Source organism: Xenopus tropicalis, chromosome 5 (genome assembly GCF_000004195.4).
Source record: "Xenopus tropicalis strain Nigerian chromosome 5, UCB_Xtro_10.0, whole genome shotgun sequence".
Classification (NCBI taxonomy): domain Eukaryota; kingdom Metazoa; phylum Chordata; class Amphibia; order Anura; family Pipidae; genus Xenopus; species Xenopus tropicalis.
The window spans coordinates 15,282,658-15,307,894 of NC_030681.2; the positions used below are offsets into that span (position 1 = coordinate 15,282,658).

Here is a 25,237-nt window from a genome sequence, read left to right on the forward strand (position 1 = left end):
ATCCATTTAGAAGGGGTGCCGAGATTGTTTAATTGACTTTGATTGCAGGGGAGAAGAAAGAAGGAAAAGAAAAAAACAGCAGGAAAATAGTTTTCTGATATACCATCCTTTAAAAAAAAAAATGTGTTCTTTCTGAATGTAACAGCCTTCGGCAGAACCACCTAGAGCAGCCGGGGTTTTATCTTCATCTGATTCTGCGCTGCAAAACAGGCCTACATGGGTAGCATCTCTAGCTCCATCCTCGGAATATTGGTCTCAGGCATTGAATAATATAAATAACTGCCCCCCCGCAGCCTCCAATCTGAGCCTCTATCTTTCTGCTAAGAAATGTCTCGCTCTCAGCAGCTGGCATTAAACTTCTACGTCTTTGGAGCCTAATAAGAGGGGCTCCCTGACTCGACTCTAAAGGTCCCCATAAGTGGGCCGATTCTAACTGCCGATATCAGTCCCTGAGACCGATTTCTTGTGTATGGGCACTACCGACGGGCCTGCCCGACTGATATCTGGCCTGATATCTCCAAGCGAGCGGATCTGAAGGTGTATGGCCACCTTAAGGGGCAGATTTATCAAAAAGTGAGATTAGAGCTCTTTGCAGAAACATTCACCCATTTTCTATTCATTCCTATGGAATTTTAAAAAGTGTATTTATCAATAGGTGAAAATTAGAGTTCGACAAAAAATTTAATCAGCCGGCACAACAAGTAAAGTGCAAGCGGGGCAAAGCCCCTGCGTGTTTATTCAGAAAGCTTTCTGAATAAACACGAGGGGCTTTGCCCCGCTTGCACTTTACTTGTTGTGCCGGCTGATTCAACTTTTTGTTAGACTGTATCGAGAGTGCCGACTCTCTCGGCCGTGCACCAAGTGGAAAATTCTCTGGAGGAGGTAAGGGTGTGCTGGTGTTTGGAACTTTTCTATTGAAAATTAGAGTTCACCATTTGATAAATACAACGATGTGCAGATCAACCCGCACCCGACCCGGCTAATCCCTTCTCTTTATAGACCTGTGTCCAACCCGCCCACTGCTGAAGTTGCAAAAGGGGTGGGCATGTGCCTATAAATTATAGAGCCGGAACCAGAAAGTGTAAATATAAGGTCGCGGGTGGGGACGGCAAACAGAGGAGCTTGACCCAAACCCACCTGCGACCCAAAAATGTAGTGCGGAGGTCGGCTGAACCTGCCTGACCCGTGGGTATTGGGCCAGCCCACACACCACTAATAAATACACTACTAAAATCCCATAGGAATGAATACGAAGAGCTCTAATCTTACATTTTGATAAATTTGCCCCTAAAACAATGATTTTGGGGATTCTTTGGTTCAAGCCCCTGCTCTGAAGTCCAACATTTGATTATGGCCTCCTTAGTAATGTTACAGCTATAGAAAAACAGAAATATGGCCTTTCAGAATGTTCCATGAACATTTAAGGCAGTAAATCACCAAAATGGGCTTCATAAGTATGAAGCAAATTGGCATTCTCCCCAAATCTCACCCTAAATGGCCTTTAAATTCACCCCCCCCCCCTCAATCCCGGTTACTGTGCCAGGACCCCAAATGGGGCCAGCCAGGGGTTTGGGAACCAATTCCCCTTTAATAGAGAATTGTAGGTATTTTGTTGTTGTTGTTTTTTTTTTTTTTTTAAGCAAGATACAATTTATACAGTGTTCTCCCCAGAAAATGTCTTCAGCTGGGTGGGATGTAAGAGTACCAGCTGGGGAAATGAGCAGAGAACTAAGGGAGAGCTAGGAACCCTGTGCGGATACTTGGGTAGGTATGTAACACAGAAGCAGAAACAGGTGGCAGTGCCAGAACTAGGTTATATACAGTGTATATATATATATATATATATAGTATAAAAAAGACCAGCAACACCGGGATTTCTTGTGAAAAAAATCAAAACATATATTTAAAGTAGCATAAACAGCCGACATAACGTTTCGGTCCCCATTGGGACCTTTCTCAGGGCCTATATATATATATATAATAGAAAGAGTGCCGCACACACAGGGACTTGATACAAAAGAAAAAGTGTTTTTATTGAAAAAAGTCCAACGTTTCAAGCACAACCAGTGCTCTTCCTCAGGGACAAAAGGAAGAGCACTGGTTGTGCTCGAAATGTTGGATTTTTTTTCAATAAAAACACTTTTTCTTTTGTATCAAGCCACTGTGTGTGCGGCATTCTTTCTATTATATTTTGTTTTTGACCTGCACCAAGGGCATTTGGACTTGTATAGGGTGTGCTCCTCTCTGTGTACTATATATATATATATACATATATATGTATACACATAAAAATACATACGCCATCTGTACTTCTCCACACCCCTTTCTTGCAGAAAAATAACCCCCACTGGTACAACAGAAGACATGCTTATAGATATAGAGCCTGTTTACTTTATGGGATAGCGGTCTCCCTGCAGAATGAGAGTGTATTGTGTACCGAGCTTTAGTCCTGATATTCTATTTGCCATGGAGCGGAATTCCCCGGAGCAAGAACGATTAGGCCTCCTGTAACACATAAGTACAATATGTCATATAAAAGATAAAGGTTTGACAATAGCTGGTATTTTTGTTTTGTGCTTTTAATTTTGCTAAGAGCCCGAGCAGCCATGTATACTCCATTAGTAAATATTCTCCCCAGGCAGGGTTAATGCCAGGGCAGGGGAACAATGCTCGGTGGCTTTTGTTGAAGATTACTTTCATCAAACACATTTTGCCTTTTATCTCACAGGCCCAGGCTTGCTGGAAGGTCTATTATTATATTACAGCTTCCACGTTCCGACCTCTGCTCGGCAAAACAAAGACGCTGAGAGGTCACCTTACCTAAATCTATGGACTAAGCAAGATTACCGGCTGCTAATAAAATAATGATTCAATTGTTTCTGTCAGATGGAATAACCTGCCATCTTATTCATTTCACTCTTACATTCATCTAATAGGAGGGATTGGCTAGTAAGTGGCTTCTTCAGTAAATTCTAATACATGGATCAAATCTATATACTGTAAAGCAAAACTAAAGCCAGTACTTGATTTTTCGGATATTGTTTACCTGAAAAATTCGAGTTTTTTTTTAGAAATAACTCCCATAATTCATGATTTATTAATGTTTAGCTAACTTTTTTTTGTAAAAAAAAAAATTGGCAGGTTTGATCTGTCAAGTACCATTGAGTCCTATGGAGGCTAGTAAAGGAACAGAAAAGTCAGTGACAGCCTGGCCTTGACACATTTTCAAGGAGAAGTTAATCCCAGTTTCATTATTGTTTTCCAAGAATGAGCGCCAATGCTCCTAAAATGGCTGCTGGAGCAATTCCTGTTTGGGAAAAATAAAGAGGATTCATGGAAACAAACGTCCATTTAAACTCGAGTTAAGCTTCCAAGAGCACACTGAGTGTGCAGTGCCACTGCCAGGCAAACGATGGCCTAACAAAACGAAAGAAGGGAAATATTGTTGACAACTTTGAAGGCCTGAATCATGAGCATGATTGCTGCTGCAGCTAGAAATGCCAGTAACTAATGCATCACATTGTAACAGAGGGCAACCAGGCTTAATGAACTTCTATGGGGAAACGAGACTTGAATAACAGGCCAATGATTAATTGCAACATGTATGAAACGCATAAGGCCGTGTGTACCTGCACTAATATGCAACTAATCTTTGTTTTTACTTCTCCTGTCCATGTGGGATTCACTGCTCAGCTACTTATGTTTCTCATTGATCACCTTTTGCTGAAGGTCGAGGCCAAGTGCAACTGGATCGCACATTACACCTGTAAATAGTCTTTAATTATTATACTTTTGAAAACAAAAGCGGTTATTTACTTACTGCATGCAGTTGCAACCCCCAAAGCCAGGTACATGAAAGAGTCTAAGGCTGATGCCACATGTGGCATTTTTACGCTGCGTATTTTCTCAGCCTAAAAACGCCGCACAAGCCACACAGCCCCTGACAATGGCATTTTTCAGCCTAGTACTGGTGATGTAGCAAATCCCGTTTCCATGGTGCTAATAGTGTGAAATAGTAAAAAACACCGCGTATTTCCGCTAGGTCTGGCAGCTACCTTTGCGTATACATAGGAATAGCTTGCTGTGCAAATACTGGCGTATTTCGGCAAACGCTTGAAAAATCCGTGCTAAGGCGTTTTCTAGCGTATTTACGCATTGTGTGGTTTGCTTTGAGTCTTTTCAAGTTATTTCTATGGATGATGATATCGTGCGTTTTTCAGCCGCCGAGAGAATTAGAAAATACGCATCGTAAAAACGCCACGTGTGGCATCAGCCTAAGGTCAACATGCATTCCTTGTACATCGTTATAGGTGCGCTTGGCGCCAGTAATTGAGTGCTGCTGTACCTACTGACAGGTTTCCACGGTAGCATGTCTGAATAGTCGCAGCACAGATGCGGCAAATCAATCAGGCACATACGTCACAAACACCAGAAATTACGCCAACTGGACACAAAAAAAATCCAAATTATTGTGTCCAATTAGCATTCACGTGCAAGCCCAGCTGTGTCAATTATGGTCTAACGGGACACAGTAGTGTCGGATGCAACTCGCCCAGATGACCGCAGTAATGCTGGCATGTGCTAATTAGGAATCGGTCCAGCCAGGACCATGGATTCGGACGAACCCTGCTGAAAAAAGCCGAATACCGAACCAAATCCTGGATTTGGTGCATCCCTACTTAATGATATATATATAGATATAATAGCATTCTTTTAATTGCAATGCCATTACATTACATTACATTCTCTACACTGATTTAGAAGGAAATTCTAGTTATGACTGTTACATTTGTTTGCCACCAGGTTCACTTGGCACACAGAGTGAGATACCTGATTATATTGTGAGTGCCTTGGTATCTTTTTGGTATCTTGGTTAGGCTGGGCCACATTATAACAAAGGCCATAAGGGCAGTGGCCATAAACTTCTTTAATGTAATAATGAATTCCACTATGCAATACCATATTTACATTCAATGCAGTGAGAAGATATTTCTGGGTGCCCTGTTACCCACAGGAAAGGATTTTTCCTATGGGCCACAAAGCACCCAGGGTGCAGTTACCTTCAAGGAGAACCTTAAAGGGCACCTGTCACCCAGATATTGTTTCCCCCACCAGAGGTTTGGGCTAATAGATTCAAAAACCTGAAAACCTCTAAAATTTGGAAGCAAAGAAAGATCTTTTTTAAGGGGGGACATCTGCCATTGACTTCAGAGTCAGACTGGGCCGCCGGGGTACCAGGAAAAAACCCAGTGGGCCCCGGCGGCCCAGATCCGATCCCCCCCAGGGCGCTCCCGTGATTCGCTGTCTCCCCCCCCCCCAACATGCCCCAGGTAAGTTTCTTTTAGGAGCGCTCGGGGGAGGGGGTTGGAGGTTGTTGGGGGGGTGCAGGGGCCCCTGAGGTAGAAGCCCCCGTGGGCCCTGCACCCCCCAGTCCGACCCTGATTGAATTCTACATGATCTTGACAAGTTTTAGATTAAGTATATTTGAATTCAGAATTGTTGCAGCTTTGTACAAATACAAAAGCAAACCTATCGGTAACTTTTTATGTACATTAATATTTTAAAGAGTAGTTTTTTCATGTCAGTATCACTTTAAACTACTTCAGCAGAATCTTTCATACGTCTCTGCCATCAAGAACAGAACTTTCAAATAATAACTATGGAAAGCTGTGCTAAATAATGTAGTTATTCTAAATAATGAGTTTAAAATCCGTTGGTAATGTTTGATGGCTCCTTTGAATGATTATTTACCCGCAAGAATTTGGATGATCCAGTCCAACACAATACAAGCTGATTGTACTGATTACAGGAATGTATGAGACAGGTAGGTTGTTTCCTCCAGGAATCCCTTTAATGCCTTGTGTGCTGTTATCATTAGTACGTCTGTCTCTTTTCCAATAGGGTTCCATAGTTTGTAACACAGGTGATTATTCACCAGATTCTGTTTCATTAATCACTGTGCCAACAGTTATGGGGTTTATTCTAGCTATTCAGCTTGACAACTTCATTATAAAAACAAGGCAAAGTGAAACCTCCATTGTCTTGTGAAGCTTTATACAGCATTGTGGGACTGTCTGAAATAGAATTAATAAACAATTTCAGAAGGTTTACCATTAATACAGAGCGGGAGAATTCTTTGTGCTACTTTTACCAGCTGCATTTGATCATCTCTCAAAAGAGCACAGAGGGTTTGGGGGAAAAAAAACCATTTCATACAAAAAAGCTTGATTGTACAAAGGAAATAAAATGTATTATTTGCACAGAGCCTAGTCACAATTGCTGGTAATTTAGGTCTCAGAATATCAGGGTTTTATTATGCAAAGCATTAGTTTCAATGCATGAGCTGATTTCTTAAGCCTTGTGCTGAGTGGAAAAACCCGCTGTAGTGGTGGCAGTAAAGAGGGGTATAGGTGTTATTTATTTCTTACTCATGATCACTTGTTACAGGTTGCGATGGGTTTATCCAAATTGCTGTAATTTTGTCAATGGAAAGGTTTCTTTTTTTAAAGGAGAACTAAAGCCTTAAAAAAAGATTATAGAAATGCTTTATTTTATAAACTGAGCTTACTGTACCAACCCTATAAAAGTAATGATCCAGGTTTTCAAAGTCATCCACAGGAACTTCCCATCATCTGCTTATTAGACAATATTTTGTGTGTCAGTGGCACTGCACATGCTCAGTGTGCTCTGGGCTGCTGTTGAAACGCTATGCTCAGATGCTGTTGAAAAGTGAGGTTACATCTGTCATAAAGCTGATAATTAGCTAGAGGGCTAATGTTAATGAAATCTGATGCAGAATGCTCTGGTTTCTGTGCTGCTAGTTAACTGAATTTATTACTAATTCACCTTCTATTGTTATATTATAAATATACTGTATATTGTGAGTCGGTCCCTAAACTCAGGCAAATGACAGCAGCCCAGTGTTGTGCATCACTAGAAGGTGGGGAGCTACTGGGGCTAAAGAGCTATCGTGGCCTTGGACTGCCAGAGAAGCCTAAAACATAAGGTGTAACATATCTAGCCTAATGTTTTGTTCAGCTTTAGTTCCCATTTAGGATGTCCTTAAAATGTTGTGTACAGTTATGAGACCAGTTATTCAGTCTTGCTGTAATTTGTATCTCTATATCTTATGTTGGGTAAAAAATCATTTAAATGCTAATAAAACCCAATAGGATTGTTCTGCCCCCAATAAGGGGTAATTATATGTTAGTTGGGATCAAGTACAGGTACTGTTTTATTATTACAGAGAAAAGGGAATCATTTAACCATGAAATAAACCCAATAGGGCTGTTCTGCCCCCAATAAGGGGTAATTATATCCCAGTTGGGATCAAGTACAGGTACTGTTTTATTATTACAGAGAAAAGGGAATCATTTAACCATTAAATAAACCCAATAGGGCTGTTCTGCCCCCAATAAGGGGTAATTATATCTTAGTTGGGATCAAGTACAGGTACTGTTTTATTATTACAGAGAAAAGGGAATCATTTAACCATTAAATAAACCCAATAGGGCTGTTCTGCCCCCAATAAGGGGTAATTATATCTTAGTTGGGATCAAGTACAGGTACTGTTTTATTATTACAGAGAAAAGGGAATCATTTAACCATTAAATAAACCCAATAGGGTTGTTCTGCCCCCAATAAGGGGTAATTATATCCCAGTTGGGATCAAGTACAAATTATTGTTGTTTTATTATTACAGAGAAAAAGGAAATCAGTTTAAAAATTTTTAATTGTTTGATTATAGGAGATCACTGTCCCATAATTCAGAGATTTTTTTTTTGGGGGGGGGGGGGTGACCCTCGGGTGCCTATGTAATAATTTTTCTTATTAAAAAAAAAAAAAAAATACCTCTAGCCCTGTCCGGAGAGTCTCTGCAGAAATCCGGCGCTGTGGGGGCAGAGTCTTCAATGTGGCACCTGGGATATCACTTGTATGGAAGTGACATCACACGTACAGTTTGCACAATGGCACTTCCGCAATCTTGGGGGGATATTAAGGTCCGGCACCTAGGGTGGCACCGGACCTAAATACAGACCTGCCCATACCTGTATATACAATGCTGCTTACCTGAATTAAATGGGCTAAAAGGCTGATAATTTCTTGTAGTGTTACTGACATTTCTTTATTTACAGTAGTTCTGTGTGGATCCTGCTGGAAAGAAGAACATGAATTGTAACACGTGGATATTAATTGAAGTGATCTACATTTAGGAGATTATTCTGTGTCAGAGAAGGTGCTTAGTGTGTGTTTTTGTTTCAGTGACTCCTATTTACAGCTATGGAGAGGTGTTCTAGCAGCAACTCTTCACACTCCCTTTGGATCACAATGCCTGTGACAGTTTCACATGCTAATAGCCTGCTAATTTATTTTATAGCTGAAATCCATGTCAGTGTGTATATCGGGTTTGCTGGAGTTTATGTGATCTGCATCAAGTCCCATCAAGTCCCCCCAAGTGTGGCATACCTCCTTTTTTTCCCAACAAGTTCCTAGTGTTGGTCTCTCTGTATTACCAGAAGGTTTCTCAGTCCTTGTTGTATCCCCTCCCTATTGCTAACACGTTTCTATGCCCCTGGTATAGATTCCCTTCTTTCTGCCAACATGTTCATAAGCCCCTACTATAGATTCCCTCCTTACTGCCAACACATTCCTAAGCCCCTAGTATAGATTCCCTCCTTACTGCCAACACGTTCCTAAGCCCCTAGTATAGATTCCCTCCTTACTGCCAACATGTTCCTAAGCGCCTACTATAGATTCCCTCCGTATTCCCATCATGTTCCTAAGCCTATAGTATAGATTCACTCCTTACTGCCAACATGTTCCTAAGCCCCTACTATAGATTCCCTCCTTATTCCCATCATGTTCCTAAGCCTATAGTATAAATTCCCTCTTAACATGTTTATAAACTCCTACTATAGATTCCCTCCTTATAGCCCACACATTCTTAATCCCCTACTATAGATTACCTCCTTACTGCCAACATGTTCCTAAGCCCCTATTATAGATTCCCTCCTTATTCCCATCATGTTCCTAAGCCTATAGTATAAATTCCCTCTTAACTAGCAACATGTTTATAAACCCCTACTATAGAGTCCCTCCTTATAGCCAACAAGTTTCTAAGTCTATAGTAAAACCTTCTCAAAACCAGACGGTCCGGGTCAAAACCGGACGGGTGGCAACCCAAGTCCTGCAGCACTAGGCCTGGGTCTTTGTGGCCTCCCTCTTGGTCTGAATGTGGCATGATCATTATGGACAAGTTCCTGCCCCAAGCAGGGGGAGTCCCCTTCCTATTGCCAACAAGTCCTCTCCTTATTGCTTTAATGTTCCTAAGTACTCATTTCAAGTGCCCACCTTAAGGCCAACCATCATCATTATGGCCAACAAGTTCGTACTGTACGTCCCAAGCAGAGTGTATCCCCTCCATATTGCCAACAAGTTTCTCAGTCTCCAGTACAGGTTGCCTCTATATTGCTATTAAGGGTTCCTAAGTCCCCAGTGTAAACCCCTTTCTAAGAGAATATGACTATGAAGATTTTCATTCATCCAGGTCATGGTATATCTAGTATAAATATAAAGCAGGTGTCACCTCTCTGAAGAGTTACAAAGTGCCATTGTGATTGGATTAGTGGAAGAGTTCGTATGCTGAGGGCTTCCCATACCAGTCAGTTGAACTGAAAAAGCTGCTCGGATGAGTAGTAAAACGCCTTCACTGATTACTTAGCAAGTCTAGTTGCTTAAGATTTATTTATATTAGATACCCTTTCCAATAGGTTTTCAAGTCCCCAGTGTGGGTCCCTTCCTTACTGATAACAATTTTCTAAGTCCCAAGTGACCATATGGTCATATGCTCCTTATTCACCCAAATACCACAACCTCTGTATGAGGCACTATGCACAGACTACTTCACACTGCAGTTTTTTTTAATCTGCAAAGCACATGGTGCCACCTCAGGCAACTGGCTGTCATGCACAGAAACCAAAATTATCAGGCGGCAAATTCACCTTGTCAGCTAAAACCCTGTAACTTGAAAAAAGTTGTTACACCGTCCCTTTAAAAGACAAATAAATTACTGCCCAGATATAATTATAGCCCAGAGGCTATTATCCCCCCACTGCTACTATAGGCACCATCTCTCCCTACTATACCTGCTATCCCACAGCCCCAGTCCCTTCCCAGAGGCTATTATCCCCCCACTGCTACTATAGGCACCATCTCTCCCTACTATACCTGCTATCCCACAGCCCCAGTCCCTTCCCAGAGGCTATTATCCCCCCCACTGCTACTATAGGCACCATCTCTCCCTACTATACCTGCTATCCCACAGCCCCAGTCCCTTCCCAGAGGCTATTATCCCCCCACTGCTACTATAGGCACCATCTCTCCCTACTATACCTGCTATCCCACAGCCCCAGTCCCTTCCCAGAGGCTATTATCCCCCCACTGCTACTATAGGCACCATCTCTCCCTACTATACCTGCTATGCCACAGCCCCAGTCCCTTCCCAGAGGCTATTATCCCCCCACTGCTACTATAGGCACCATCTCTCCCTACTATACCTGCTATCCCACAGCCCCAGTCCCTTCCCAGAGGCTATTATCCCCCCACTGCTACTATAGGCACCATCTCTCCCTACTATACCTGCTATCCCACAGCCCCAGTCCCTTCCCAGAGGCTATTATCCCCCCACTGCTACTATAGGCACCATCTCTCCCTACTATACCTGCTATCCCACAGCCCCAGTCCCTTCCCAGAGGCTATTATCCCCCCACTGCTACTATAGGCACCATCTCTCCCTACTATACCTGCTATCCCACAGCCCCAGTCCCTTCCCAGAGGCTATTATCCCCCCCACTGCTACTATAGGCACCATCTCTCCCTACTATACCTGCTATCCCACAGCCCCAGTCCCTTCCCAGAGGCTATTATCCCCCCACTGCTACTATAGGCACCATCTCTCCCTACTATACCTGCTATCCCACAGCCCCAGTCCCTTCCCAGAGGCTATTATCCCCCCACTGCTACTATAGGCACCATCTCTCCCTACTATACCTGCTATCCCACAGCCCCAGTCCCTTCCCAGAGGCTATTATCCCACTGCTACTATAGGCACCATCTCTCCCTACATTTCCCAGACAATATTATCCCAAGGGAGCTATGCGCAGCCTATGAAGTAAAAGGTGCAGTGAAGGCTGAAGAGGTGAGTTTGCAGTGGGATATTCTGGCGCTCTGTGCCTGACAGCCGGTTGCTAGGAGAAGGTACCACACACAAGGAGTATCTATCACTCAGCAAACCTGTGCGGTTCCTGCCGGTCCCTCAGTAACAGACGGCGCTTCCCGCTTCTCCCTGTGGGACCGAGTGAGAGGTTTGCGGACCCAGGGTGAGCCCACTCGGCACAGCGCCCCTGGAACATTCCTACGCTGGGGGGGACGGCTACACAGAGTCGCAGGCTGTTGTGCCGAGCTACCGTGGTTTATTCCTTGTCAATCCCAGCATCGCTCCACCCCTCCTCACGGATTCTTTGGTACGTTCCGTCCTGAAAGCATCATGGCGATTGATGGTAAGTAAGTAGGCCAATAACCGGCTGCTGAGCGGATCATTGGCAACTTCTTAGCGGGGTCTGAGGGTGGGGGGCAGCTGCTAGTGCCAATGGCAGGGCAATACAGGCTTTCCTATATGCACTGTGTGTATAGATGTGCCAACAATAGGAAGGCAGAGACAGGTTTGGCACTCCAGCTGTTAGAGAAATACAGCTCCCTTCTATCCCTGTGCTAGGAAGGCATCGCTGAGGATGCTGGGAAATGCAGTTCTGCAATAGCTGGAGTGCCTAGGCTTTCCTATTTCTCATTGTCATATGTGTATTCCCATAGCTCTACAGAGGGCAGTGATTGGATTACATTGTTGCCAAGCGCATCATTGGGTGTTGTGTCTCTGTAAAGAATGGACATGAACTGGTTAAATGCTGAGAGCATGTGTGCAAGTCATGTGACTGCTAACAAACAATGCACTTTTATTGTATACAGGGTCTGGGGTGTGTAATATACAGTATACAGGTTTTGTTTCTGGGGGACAAAACAGTAGGTAAGTGGCCCTAATATATAAAGTTGGCTGACTAACATATACATCTGTAGGTGCTGATGACTTACAACTCCCTGCATACTTTTTTTTTGGTGGACTGGGAGTAGCGATCTGACTAACAGCGACCCAACTGGTTCTGTAGCACAAAGCAGCCCTTGGGTCTGTTTATCAGCTGGGTTTTGCTACATTGTTTCATGTGTCGGAACCACCTGGGAAGTGAATGGAATGCTCGCAGTTGCAGTTATATTTACCTGTAACATTAAAACCCAGTACCATATTTAAATGAATTTGTACATTGGTAGATGTTAGAGTTAGATGATTTGTTCATTAGGCAGAATTTTATTGTTGTGTTATTCTTTTATTATAGTTAGAAGGCTTATAGTCATTTAATACAATTACATTGAAGTTAAATTAAAATTGAGTTTACATTTTCTAAATATAATCAATTCAAAATCTGTACAATGTCTTCCATTCAGTTTAGGTGGCCATACATGGGCCGATTCTAGCTGCCGATATCGGTCCCTTAGACACTAACGACGGGCCGAGCGAGAGGATCTTAGCGTGTATGGCCACCTTTTTACTCTTTTACTCTACTTTACTCTTCACTGTCCCTCTCCAGGCCCAGACTGGGATTCAAAGTACCCTGGCATTGGAAGTACACTGAGGCCCAAACAGCCCCCCCCCACCAGCCCAATCAACAGTAACGGTCTATGGTATTTTACAGCAGCCCCTCTGGCATTTGCCACAATTTACTGATTGCCAGTCTGGGCCTGCCCCTCTCGGCAATTTGCCCCTCTGTGTGCAGCTTTGTGTTGCTTATTTTGAAAGACATTTAGCTCTAATACACAGCTTAGGCAAAGGCAACACATACCACTGTATTTAATCTGTTAATCTGACCCCTGCATGGAGAGAGACCCATTGCTGAGAGGGGGACAGTGAAGAATAACTTGATTATTTGAGAAACCGAAGAGAACTAGTAACTAATTTTTTTAGAAAATTCCTTGTCACTTTTATAGTTTCCCTTTTATGTTGGGTTTGTATAATTGAATTCCAGCGTGTGGCCCTTGAATTCCCAGTAGTAGCAACTATTGGGTCTCTTGTGCCATTGCCCTTAGACTTTGGGTTCTGAATCTTTTCTTACTCATCGTATAATTTCCCAACCCTCAGCTCATGAAAAGGTTACAGATTTCTGAAATCACTCTCACCGCTTTAGTTTTACAGGTATCGGACCCCTCATCCGGAAACCTATTATCCAGAAAGTTCTGAATTACGGAAAGACCATCTCCCATAGACTCCATTTTAATCAAATAATTCACATTTTTAATAATGGTTTCCTTTTTCTTTGTAATAATAAAATAGTTCCTGTACTTGATCCCAATTAAGATATAATTACCCCTTATTGGGGCAGAACAGCCCTATTGGGTTTATTTAATGGTTAAATGATTCCCTTTTCTCTGTAATAATAAAACAGTACCTGTACTTGATCCCAACTAAGATATAATTACCCCTTATTGGGGGCAGAACATTCCTACTGGGTTTATTTCATAGTTAAATGATTCCCTTTTCTCTGTAATAATAAAACAGTACCTTGTACTTGATCCGAACCAAGATATAATTGATCCTTATTGGAGCCAAAACAATCCTCTTGGGCTTAATTCCTGCTTATATAATTTTTTTTAGCAGACTTAAGGTAGGAGATCCGAATTATGGAAAGACCCCTTTTCCGGAAAACCCCAGGTCCCGAGCATTCTGGATAATGGGTCCCATACCTGTATTGGTGTCTAAAGGTGGCCATACATGACCAGATCTGCTCCTTTTGTGATGTCAACATCCCAGTCGACTTGTCTAACGGGATTTTCATTCCTGCCCACGTCCATATCTGGACGATTTTTGGCCAGATATGGCTCAGGCAGGTTGGTAGGGGGGCTCCACAGGCTGACCAATAAGTTAATACCTTAACACAGTAAATAAACATCTGCCCCTAAGGGCTCTGGCACACGGGAAGATTAGTCGCCCGTGACAAATCTCTCTTGTCACGGGCGACTAATCTCCACAAACTGCCATCCCACCGGCGAAAATGTAAGTCGCCGGTGGGATGGCACACTCTGCGCAGGCGATTTTGGCAAAGTTGCCTCGCGAGGCATTTTCGGCGATTTGCCGAAATCGCCTGCGCAGCGTAGACTAATCTCCCTGTGTGCCAGAGCCTCACCCTGATTGACCTTCAGTCCAGAGTCTTTCAATCGCTGCACAAGGAAATATTCTGTTTTGTTGTGGCGCTACTTTTAGTTTTGATGCTGTATCCACAGTGGGAGTCATACACTGCGCTCTAAATGATGACAGATTGATCAGTCACTGGCAAATGAGAGTTGTCTGCTTCCAGCGATATCTTTTAAAGAAGGGGAAGATGATATATAGTAAACATAACAGATAAGAGCATCTGGCCACTGTTGCTATGTCATCTTCATCATCAGAAACATCTTTAGACTGGGAGGAATGCCTGAGCTCTAGAACCGCTCTTGCACAGTTATTAGGTGGCATGGGCAATGTGGGTATCTCTTCTCATATTTTTTATAATAAATATTCCCATATGTTGTTTAAAGCCTATTTCTTTCTTTTGTCTGACTTAGCAGACAGTAGCAGAAGCATGAAGAAACATACAAGGCTGACTTCTGCTACATGGTTTCAAAAGCCAGAACCAGCAGTGTGTAAGGGGCAGACAGTGGCAATTATATTTACAACTAACCATTGAAAATGTGTAATGAAGGTATATGAAATGTTCTTGCTTGGGTTTATGTTCCCTTTAATGCTACTTGCTGTAGGTCATGCTGTTGGCTGGAGTCAATAAAAAAAAAAGGTATTGATTTTGGATGGAACTGAAGGCGCAGGTGTAGAATTCCCCCTTAAAGGTTACAGTTTATCCATGTTGTACTATAGAAAAATCAATAACTACATAATGATGGGTCAAGGAAACCCTCCTTTGACAGTACAATTACATAGTTTATTGTTATCCATTCAATTTCTCCATATACATACCTATATGGACCTATCTATGCATTCACATATATAAAAAATATACCTATATATACATGCCCATACTAACTAACTGTAGTTCTTAAGATTACTATAGCCTTGCATATTGTGCTTGGTCTAGAAGTCATCCAAGCCACTATTAAAGGCATCGCAACATCACTTTACCCACTGCGGGAAACTACCTACGTTGCTTCAACTGAAAGTTCAGTTCCCCTCTAATGTACTTGTACAGAGTAATCATGTCCCCTCTCAAAAGCCTTTTTTCCAGAGAAAACAACCCCAGCCCTGACAGTCTAACCTCATAGTTTAACTCTTCCATCCCCTTTACCAGTTTAGTTGCAGTCTCTGCACACTCTCCAGCTCATTAATATCCTTCTTAAGGACTGGAGCCTTAAGGGTGAAGACACACGGAGCTACTAGTAGCAGCTACTTGTCACGGCTACTAAAATAGATAATGCTGATCATTTACTGATAATTGTCTGTCTGTGTGTTTTAGCAGATGGAATTCTATGGCAGGGTATCTTCTGGCATTTAGTAGCCGTGACAAGTAGCTGCTACTAGTAGCTCCGTGTGTCTTCACCCTTAAGAGGACATGGATAAATGTATGTGTATGTGAAATACACACAGATATCACCATTACCCCCGTAGGCTCATTAATATGAATAGGGGGTCAAGAAGGCATTTTCTTTGCCCTACCTTCCGTGTCCTGTCCTACATACAGTTGCCACATTGATCCCATGCATTAGTAACTGCTGAATTTCTACACTTCATGCATTATTCATCAATTAACCAGGCTCAGATTAACACTGGGGAATGATACAAAAGTGTGTGTTAAACGAAGACACTGAAGTAGATCAGGTGCTAAGTGCAGATCAGGTATATAGTATAGCTATGTATGTATACATGGACCTACGCTATATAGCACAGTTATGGCCTAGACAGGAAAGGTCACATACATTGTAGGGTTTAATTAATGTTACTGTGATGTAATGATATTTGGCTGGCATATTGTACCCAGGTGCTGTGCCAGACTGTTATTGGCGATTAGCTCTATAAATTAAAGCAACTTATTCAATTCTAGTACAGTAGAATAAACAATTTTATATGCACATCTTATTAGTTTTATTCTTGGGTTAAGGGATTTTTAAGATTTGAACATCTCAAGCTTAACCTGTAGTTAGTATTATTATAACGTTTGCAGTTAAGGGTGCAATGTAGTCATGCATGGGCTGGCATAAAAGCCACAGGTTTACCCATGGGTTGGGCAGGTTGGACTCTTGCAGTTTGTTGCAGGCCTCCATCCTTCCCCACTGTCCCAACCTACTTATAGGACCAGTGATAACAAGGGCTGCTTTTATAGCAGGTATATCATTTATCGTGGCATCGGTGAGCTAACTTTATAAATTGGCCTATTCTTAGCAACTTTCAGTTGGTCAATTGTTTTCTTGTTTTTTAACATACATGTAGCAATTTCGATCTTTCATGCCACTATTGGTCACACGAAAGATCGTTCCCACCCTCAACTGTTCATGGCTGAATCGTCAGATATGGTGGTAGAAACAATAGAAATTCTACCTTCTGCCAATTCAGCCCTGAACGTAGATTTTGCTCAGCACCTTCGACCTGGCCGATCGATGAGTCGACCGATATCCGAAGCCTTTTGCGATATAGGTTGCCTCGTGGAGCCGCCATATACGCACTGAATATTGTACAAAACAAGGTTTTGTACGATATCATCGGTGCGTATATGGCCAGCTTTATTCTGTTGTCAACTTGCTATGAAGTTGCTAGGGTAAGCGAGTCGCTTGAAAGCATATGTTTTATATAGACACCAAATGCAAAAGAAAACCCACCAGTATGAAAGTGTGGTGCCCCAGCCCTTCAGCTCCAGGGACAAACCATATATAAAACAGAAAAAAATGGGTGTTGGGCACCCAAAGCGACTCATAAGTGAGCCGCCTACCCAAGTTGCTTGGCCAGAATTTATCAGATTGCTCAAATTTTTATAAATATAAGTCACCTAAAAGCATTTGTTGATTTTTCCTGCAATCTTACAGAAACTTCCCTGTGTGCAATTGTCTTGCTTAAATGTTATAATCCCAATACAAAAAGCCAGAAAGGGGACATGCTGTATTGGTCTAGAGCAGTGATGTGACATCATTGAGGATAGGATCAACAGAACAGGGCTCTAAATAGGCTTCTCTATTGCAGGGACCACTCCCTAACCTAGAGAGATCCAAAATGCATTCAAGGTTTCCACTATGGTGGCACATTATTACTGTTTGGATGCTAATCTGACAGAGAACCAGCAATTTTCATTGTTCCATTGTTGTTGACTGATGCTGTTGGATGTGTATATGATCCAACTTGGTATGTATGCAGCTTTGGCCTAATAAGTCTTTTTTTTATACTACACATAATTCAATGTATCCAATGTATTCAATTGCCCCAATTCAATGTGGATCTGATGTGCGCTACCAAGACGCATTCCGACTGCAGTAAAAGCAATGTTAGTTCTTTAATGAGGTTCTAGGGAAATAAATTCAGGATAAAATGTACTTCATAACTATATTTTCTGTGTAAGTGCATATTTTCCATATACTTGTTCTTAGCAACATTCCCCTTCTGTTGACTGAATTTTGTTTGCATTTAAGATAAACCGCAGCATGTAGGTGCTTCAGAAGCTGCAGTTTTTGGTATGTGGGAATCATTACTTATGTATAAAGCCTTTATTTATTTATAGGGCTCAGTCGTATTGCGGAATGGTAGGGCTTAAGTAATCTTAACTAAACACATGCTGGGACAGGTATGGGATCCCTTATCTGGAAACCCGTTATCCAGAAAGCTCCGAATTATGGAAAGGCCATCTCCCATAGACTCCATTATAAGCAAATAATTCTAACTTTTAAAAACGATTTCCTTTTTCTCTGTAATTATAAAACAAAACCTTGTACTTGATCCTAACTAATATATAGGTAATCCTTATTGTAGGCAAAACAAGCCTATTGGGTTTATTCAATATTTATATGATTTTTAGCATGCTAAAGTTAAGGAAATCCAAATTACGGAAAGATCTCTTATCCAGAAAACCCCAGGTCCCGAGCATTCTGGATAACAGGTCCCATACCTGTACAAAAAGAGGTAACAAGGTTTAGTTTATGGGCAGAATTTTCATGTTGTCCTGTCTGGAGTCCTACATAACACCCTTGCCCTACCTGCAATGTAAATGTACGAAAAGGGATGGTTTTGGGTCAGAATAAGATTGATTATCTTAGGGGCAGATATACTAATCCACAAATTCGAATCCCGAATAGGAAAAATTCGGATTGGAAACGAAAATTTCTGAAGATCGCAAATATCCCGAAAATGCTTACAAAAAAATCGTATTAGTCACGATAATATCATATTGGTGATCCAAAAGTCACAAAATTTTCGTACCGAACCATTGTAAACAGCGGTAAAACCTTTCCAGTTTTTTCGCACAAGCGTACGAAAAAGTCGCGCGGACGCCCAAACGCTCCGAGTGTTCGTGCTTTTGTAAATGTGCCCCTTAGTGTGTGAGTGGGTTTTGGGTGTTGAGTCTGGGTTCAGGTCACATCGAGCTGTTGGAAAAAATGTTATGAAATATTGATTGCCTTTTTGCCCTCCTTTTTGATGACTTCCTTCCACTTCATAGTAACATTACTTCATGTTTCATGGTGGGTAGTTGGTTGTGCTATTGCGTATGGTCCTACCTTACTAGACCTGTTTTGTCTAGTTGCCCAGTACATGACAATAAATGACAAGGAAAGTAGAACTCACTAGGTGGTGCCAACTTGTTATTCATCCCCCCCCCCCCAGTGATTACAATCAATAACCTTAGACCCCAGGACAGTGCTTCTCTCTCAGCTAAATAACACACCAGCCTGGGGTATAGTTCTTCCAGTTCTGCACCGCTTTGTTCTAAAGGTCCATGTGGTCCCTTGTGGTTGTCAGAACCAAGTGAATGTGCAATCATGGCTTTTTATTGTACTGACCATTTACGTTGTTTAAGACTGCAGCAAAGGACCTGGCTCCTTTCACAACATGGTGGCATGGCGCTGGCAGAAATATACCCTGGGCCAGTGCCATTTTCAACAAAGAAAAGCACTCGCCCTTTTTTTAGGATGAATACACACAGGGCTACTAGTAGCAGCTACTTGTCGTGGCTACAAAAACAGACAATGCTGATAATTTACTGATAATTGTCTCTACGTGTGTTTTAGCAGAGGCAATTCTCAGTATTGTCTATGGCAGGAGTTTTCTAGCATTTAGTAGCTATGGCAAGTAGCTGCTATTAAGTCGTACCATGTGTCTTCACCCTTAAGGTAAGCAATTGTAATCACTGGGGGGAAGCCTAACATAGATCCTCTTAAGGTGGCCACACACGTGGCGATCTGACGATCTTTCGTACGACCATTGGTCGCACGAAAGATCGTCAGATCCGCCACTAACCTTCAGCGCTGAAACAGGCAGATAAGGAGGTAGAAACAATAGGATTTCTACCTCCTTCTGCCGATTCAGTGCTGAAGGCAGATTTTGGTCAGGCGCCTTCTATGGCGCCCGGTCAAAATCTTTTAACCTGGCCGATCGGCGAGTCGACCGATAGCAGCAGCTTCCTGCGATATCGGTCGACTCGCCGACTTGCCATACACGCACAGAATATCGCACGAAACGAGGTTTCGTACGATATTATCGGTGCGTGAATGGCCAGCTTTAGCGATTTACACTTTCCTTGTATGTATTTGGTTCCGAAAATATTATGGATTAAGCCAAATTTGAATACTGCAAGAAGTTCTTTGATCCAAATGGATGAAGAAGATACAAGAAGCTCATGTTAGTGAGTGTGGCATTTTTAAGGTGTTGCTTGTGCCAGTGGGCGGTGCTGATATGCAAGAAGCAAGGCTGTAGTCAATGTAGGTCACTATAAAATATATTGCATAAAACAGCTAATATGTAAAATCCTACTTCTACTAAATAAACCTTTCTCATAAAAATATGCTTTTTTTAGTAAAGGTATGGCATCCGTTATCCGGAAACCCAATATCCAGAAAGCTCCGAATTACGGAAAGCCTGTCTCCCATAGACTCCATTTTAATCAAATAATTCAGATATTTAAAATTGATACCCTTTTTCTCTGTAAAAATAAAACAGTGTTGCGTATTTGATCCCAATAAAGATATATATGATCCTTACTGGATGTAAAATAATAAATAATTGGGTTTAATATATATGTATACACATACATGTTAGGTCACATCAGCCAATAAATGATCAAAGTTCTGTATTTTACTCCCACACTACTTCCTGTTATAGTAAAGGTGGCCACACACGTGGCGATTTGCGATCTTGCGAAAGATCGTCAGATCCGCCACTAACCGTTCAGGGCTGAAACGGCAGATAAGGAGGTAGAAACAATAGGATTTCTACCTCCTTCTGCCGATTCAGCGCTGAAGGCAGATTTTGGTCAGGAGCCTTCTATGGCGCCCGATCAAAATCTTTTAACTGGCCCGATCGGCGAGTCGACCGATATCAGCAGCTTCCTGCGATATCGGACAACTCGCCGACTTGCCATACACGCACCGAATATCGTACGAAACAAGGTTTCGTACGATATTATCGGTGCGTGTATGGCCAGCTTTAGAGCTGCATTGTTTCCTGTCAGCTGATCTCTGAGGGAGCACACAGCCCATCACTAAATGGCGGCTCAAGGGAAAGGATGTAAAAGGGCAATATTTACTGATATATATATTCCAGTTTGGTGAGATTCTTTAATGGGCCACTTAATATGATATAATCTTTCTGTTGGGTAAGTATTCATTCTGGGGGTGTAGTTAACCATTAAGCTACAGTGCTCAAGATAAAGCTCCGCCCATGACACTATGTAGAACAGAAAGGCAGGAAAGTGCTGTATATCCAGTTTGTACTGAGCTAAAGCTACAAAATAGGAATCCAACACTCTTGTTCTGAAGTTCTGTGTACGGATCGTTCATTGTTAAGAGCTTCTTGTATTTCAATTACAGTTCCCCTTTAACACTTGTGCCTGACACTCGGCACAGTATCTGGGCTATAGTATGAGAAGTTGGCCGGGGTTTGTCAGTGGGATCACTCACGTAACTGGGCTAGGGTGGTGTGTGATTACAGAGATGTGCGAGGGCCCTCCTCCTCCTGCACCAGATAAGCCTCGTTCACTTACGCTTTCTATATTAAGACTTAAAGCTTTCAAAGAAAAGCCTGATTAGGTTTTAAGCGTGAAAGACATACAAATTTAAAGGGCAACTAAATGCCTGTTGACATGAAAACAAACTTGCCTCCTTGAGCTGTAATATTCTGTACCCTTGGTGATGGAAACAGACACTTAGGGGAAGATTTACAAAGACCTGAACGCTCCAAGCGTATTCTCGCCATTTTTATTGCGCTCGCGTGACTTTTTCGCATGGCCGTGCGATTTTTTCGAGCGCCCAGGCGAAAAATTCGGAAAGGCTCTGCTGCTGTTTGCAATGGTTCGGTGCGAAAATTTTGTGACTTTTGGATCACCAATACGATATTATCGTGACTAATACGATTTTTCCGTAAGCATTTTCGTGATATTTGCGATCTTCAGAAATTTTCGTTTCCAATCCGAATTTTTCCCATTTGGGATTCAAACTCGTGTTTTGATAAATCTGCCACTTAGGGTCAGATTTATCAAAATGTGAGTTTAGAGCATAATACATAAAAACACCCATTTTCTATTCGCCAATATGCTGATTGTGGCACAGCGCTAGGGGCGAGGCGCAGTACACTTTGGTGCAAGGGAGCCATGTTTTTATAGCATAAGCAGGGAATAATGGCAGGGTTCCCATTGGGTGTTTATGCCATAGGTGTTTGTGACATGGCCACATCACTGCTGCAATTTACTAAATGACCATAATTTTTGCTCTGCCATTTTCCTGGGTCTCTGATACTTATATTTGTTTTGGTCAACTGTAAATGTTCTCTCAACTGTTAATTGGTTTTAGAAAATATAAAAAACTCTCCCCAAATACGTCAGTTTATCAGTATGTATTGTGCGATTTAACAGAATAACAGCATCCCTAGCGTGTGAGTGCTGCTGACTGCCCCTGCTGGATTACACTCTCCCCTGGAGCTGACAGTTGTGTGGTCCTGATACAATAACAGCTGCTCCTGCATGACTGCACTGAGCCCCCGCTGCGCTCGAACAGCTCCGGGGGGAATACAAGCTGTTTTCCTACATTTACCCTGTGCTATTCAGTTTATAAGACAAGGATGTCCCAAATGCATCAGTCCATTTGTCACATAAATACGGAATTTGAAAGCAGCGCTCTTTAACCCTTCCGGGGTTAGGATTCGGATTCGGCCGAATCCTTTACAAAGGATTCAGGGTTCCGCCGACTCTGAAAATAGTGGATTTGGTGCATCCCTAACAATTTTATTGTTATTGTTACTTTTTATTACTTATCTTTTTGTAAGGACCCTCTCCTATTCATATACCAGTGTCTCATTCAAACTACTCCCTGGTTGCTAAGGTGATTTGGGCCCTAGCAACCAGATAGCTGCTGAAATTCTAAACTGGAGAGCGCCTGAACAAAAATTTAAATAATTAAAAAAAACACCAATAATAACATAGAAGACCAATTGCAAATTGTCTTGGAATAGCACTTTCTATATCATACTCAAAGTTAACTCAAAGGTAAGCAACACCTTTAATCTGCAGATCTCCAGTGGTTGTTGGACTCAACAACACCCAAGGCTGTAGCGGAGTGGTTTCAATAAGTAAACCCTTTATGGGACCTAAATGAACTGTTAAGGAGAATGGGGATGGGATATTTGTCCAACTGTTAAGTGGGAAGGACCCAGGTTGCATGTTCCTAACTAGTGTCCCATCAGGGGTCGCCAGTTAGGGCCTATGATTAAGTGCACTAACATACAAAACGCGTCAGGCACATGTTTGTTTTTAATGTGAAGAAATAAAGACCATGTTTTAGCAGACCCTGGCAGTCCGGAGTGCTTCATGTCCTATTTCATCTTTGATGTCGCCACTTAGGGGCCTCAAGAGATAAGAAGGCCTGATTTGTGGGCTTGTAGTAAAAGTGGGCAGGGTTTGGGTGAATCGTGGGTGTGTTCTAAGTGCAAAGTGTGGCATTTAGTTGACTGTTATTTTTTTTATTGAGGCCCTTGGTAGGGAACACCTCCCAAGGAAATCCCATTAGGGGTGGGCCTCCACGATGGTGGCCCTGTAGGATCTAACTAATAACAGCCATGGACTCTTCTGCTGTAATACATTGCAGTTTTGCCTTTGTGTTAACTTTAAGTATGATGTTGAGAGTGATATTCTGAGACACTTTGCAATTGGTCTTCATTTTTATTTGTAGTTTTTTTTAGTTATTTCATTTTCAGTTCAGGAGCTCTCCAGTTTGCAGTTTCAGCAGCTATTTGGTTGCTAGGGTCCAAGTTACCTTATCAACCAGGTAGTAGTTTGGATGATAGACTGGTATATGAATAGGAGAGGGCCTGAATATTAAAGAAAGTTAAAAAAAAAGTAACAATAACAATAAAACTGTAGCCTCACAGAGCAATAGTTTTTCCTCTTCTGGAGTCACTGACCCCCATTTGTAAACAGCAAAGAGTTGGAAGAAGAAGGCAAATGATTAAAAAATACAACAAAGAAATGATAAAGATCAATTGAAAAGTTGCTTATAATTAGCTGTTATATAACATACTAAAAGGTAACATAAAGGTGAACCACTCCTTTACCCTCAGGCATAAAATATAAAGTGCATATGTCAGTTGTAGCAACCAGGCAGGGCATGCACTTTCTTTTTCCTTCCCCCGGGGGTGATATATATATATATATCCACAGTGAATACAGTTGCTGCAAGTAACCACTGGGACGCTGCTGAGATGAATACCCCACTGATTTTTGATCCACTAAGGAGATTTATTAGGTTTTATGATCTGTCAGGCCAAGTTCCTCAGCTCGTTCATCTGGGCATTGCAATGTCACAGCTTGCCCAGATGGCACGGCTTTGTTTGTTTCTCAGCCTTCCATCTCCTCGGATCTCAAGGGGAGCTTCATGCACTTTTAATAGGGACCAGGAGGCTAAGTAAACATTTCATTAGGAGTTTGATGGTGCGATCAAGCAAAAATTAAAACATGTCAGTATAGTACAGGTATGGAATCCGTTATCCGGAGACACGTTATCCAGAAAGCTCTGAATTATGGAAAGCCTGTCTCCCATAGATTCCATTTTAATAAAATAATTCAGATTTTTAAAATTGATTTCTTTTTTCTCTGTAATAATAAAACAGTACCTGTACTTGATCCCAACTAAGATACAATTACCCCTTATTGGGGGCAGAACAGTCCTATTGGGTTTAATTAATGGTTAAATGATTCCCTTTTCTCTGTAATAATAAAACAGTACCTGTACTTGATCCCAACTAAGATATAATTACCCCTTATTGGGGCAGAACAGCCCTATTGGGTTTATTTAATGGTTAAATGATTCCCTTTTCTCTGTAATAATAAAACAGTACCTGTACTTGATCCCAACTAAGATATAATTACCCCTTATTGGGGCAGAACAGCCCTATTGGGTTTAATTAATGGTTAAATGATTCCCTTTTCTCTGTAATAATAAAACAGTACCTGTACTTGATCCCAACTAAGATATAATTACCCCTTATTGGGGCAGAACAGCCCTATTGGGTTTATTTAATGGTTAAATGATTCCCTTTTCTCTGTAATAATAAAACAGTACCTGTACTTGATCCCAACTAAGATATAATTACCCCTTATTGGGGGCAGAATGGTCCTATTGGGTTTAATTAATGGTTAAATGATTCCCTTTTCTCTGTAATAATAAAACAGTACCTGTACTTGATCCCAACTAAGATATAATTACCTCTTATTGGGGCAGAACAGCCCTATTGGGTTTATTTCATGGTTAAATGATTCCCTTTTCTCTGTAATAATAAAACAGTACCTGTACTTGATCCCAACTAAGATATAATTACCTCTTATTGGGGCAGAACAGCCCTATTGGGTTTATTTAATGGTTAAATGATTCCCTTTTCTCTGTAATAATAAAACAGTACCTGTACTTGATC

The 25,237-nt window shown here is 41.8% G+C and overlaps 1 protein-coding gene and 1 long non-coding RNA gene across 4 annotated transcripts in view; one reads left to right on the forward strand and one right to left on the reverse strand.

Moving 5' to 3' along the window:
* Nucleotides 1-2,386: 2,386 nt before the first annotated feature.
* Nucleotides 2,387-11,378, reverse strand: LOC105947013. 2 transcript variants are annotated; one of them, XR_004222754.1, is made up of 3 exons: nt 11,293-11,378; nt 8,071-8,151; nt 2,387-2,505 (listed from the first exon to the last, which is right to left on the reverse strand). It is a non-coding gene; the product is annotated as an uncharacterized LOC105947013 (long non-coding RNA). The 2 variants fall into 2 exon arrangements; XR_001170475.3 differs by lacking the exon at nt 2,387-2,505 and adding an exon at nt 5,421-6,074.
* Nucleotides 11,379-11,476: 98 nt separating this feature from the next.
* syt14 (synaptotagmin 14) overlaps nt 11,477-25,237 on the forward strand; it is a 111,752-nt gene continuing 97,991 nt past the window's right edge. For both annotated transcript variants that reach the window (XM_002934679.5, XM_031902540.1), the window contains exon 1: nt 11,477-11,558. In XM_002934679.5, the coding sequence (XP_002934725.2) occupies nt 11,546-11,558 (13 nt within the window). In that variant the 5' untranslated portion in view covers nt 11,477-11,545. The remainder of the gene's footprint in view (nt 11,559-25,237) is intronic.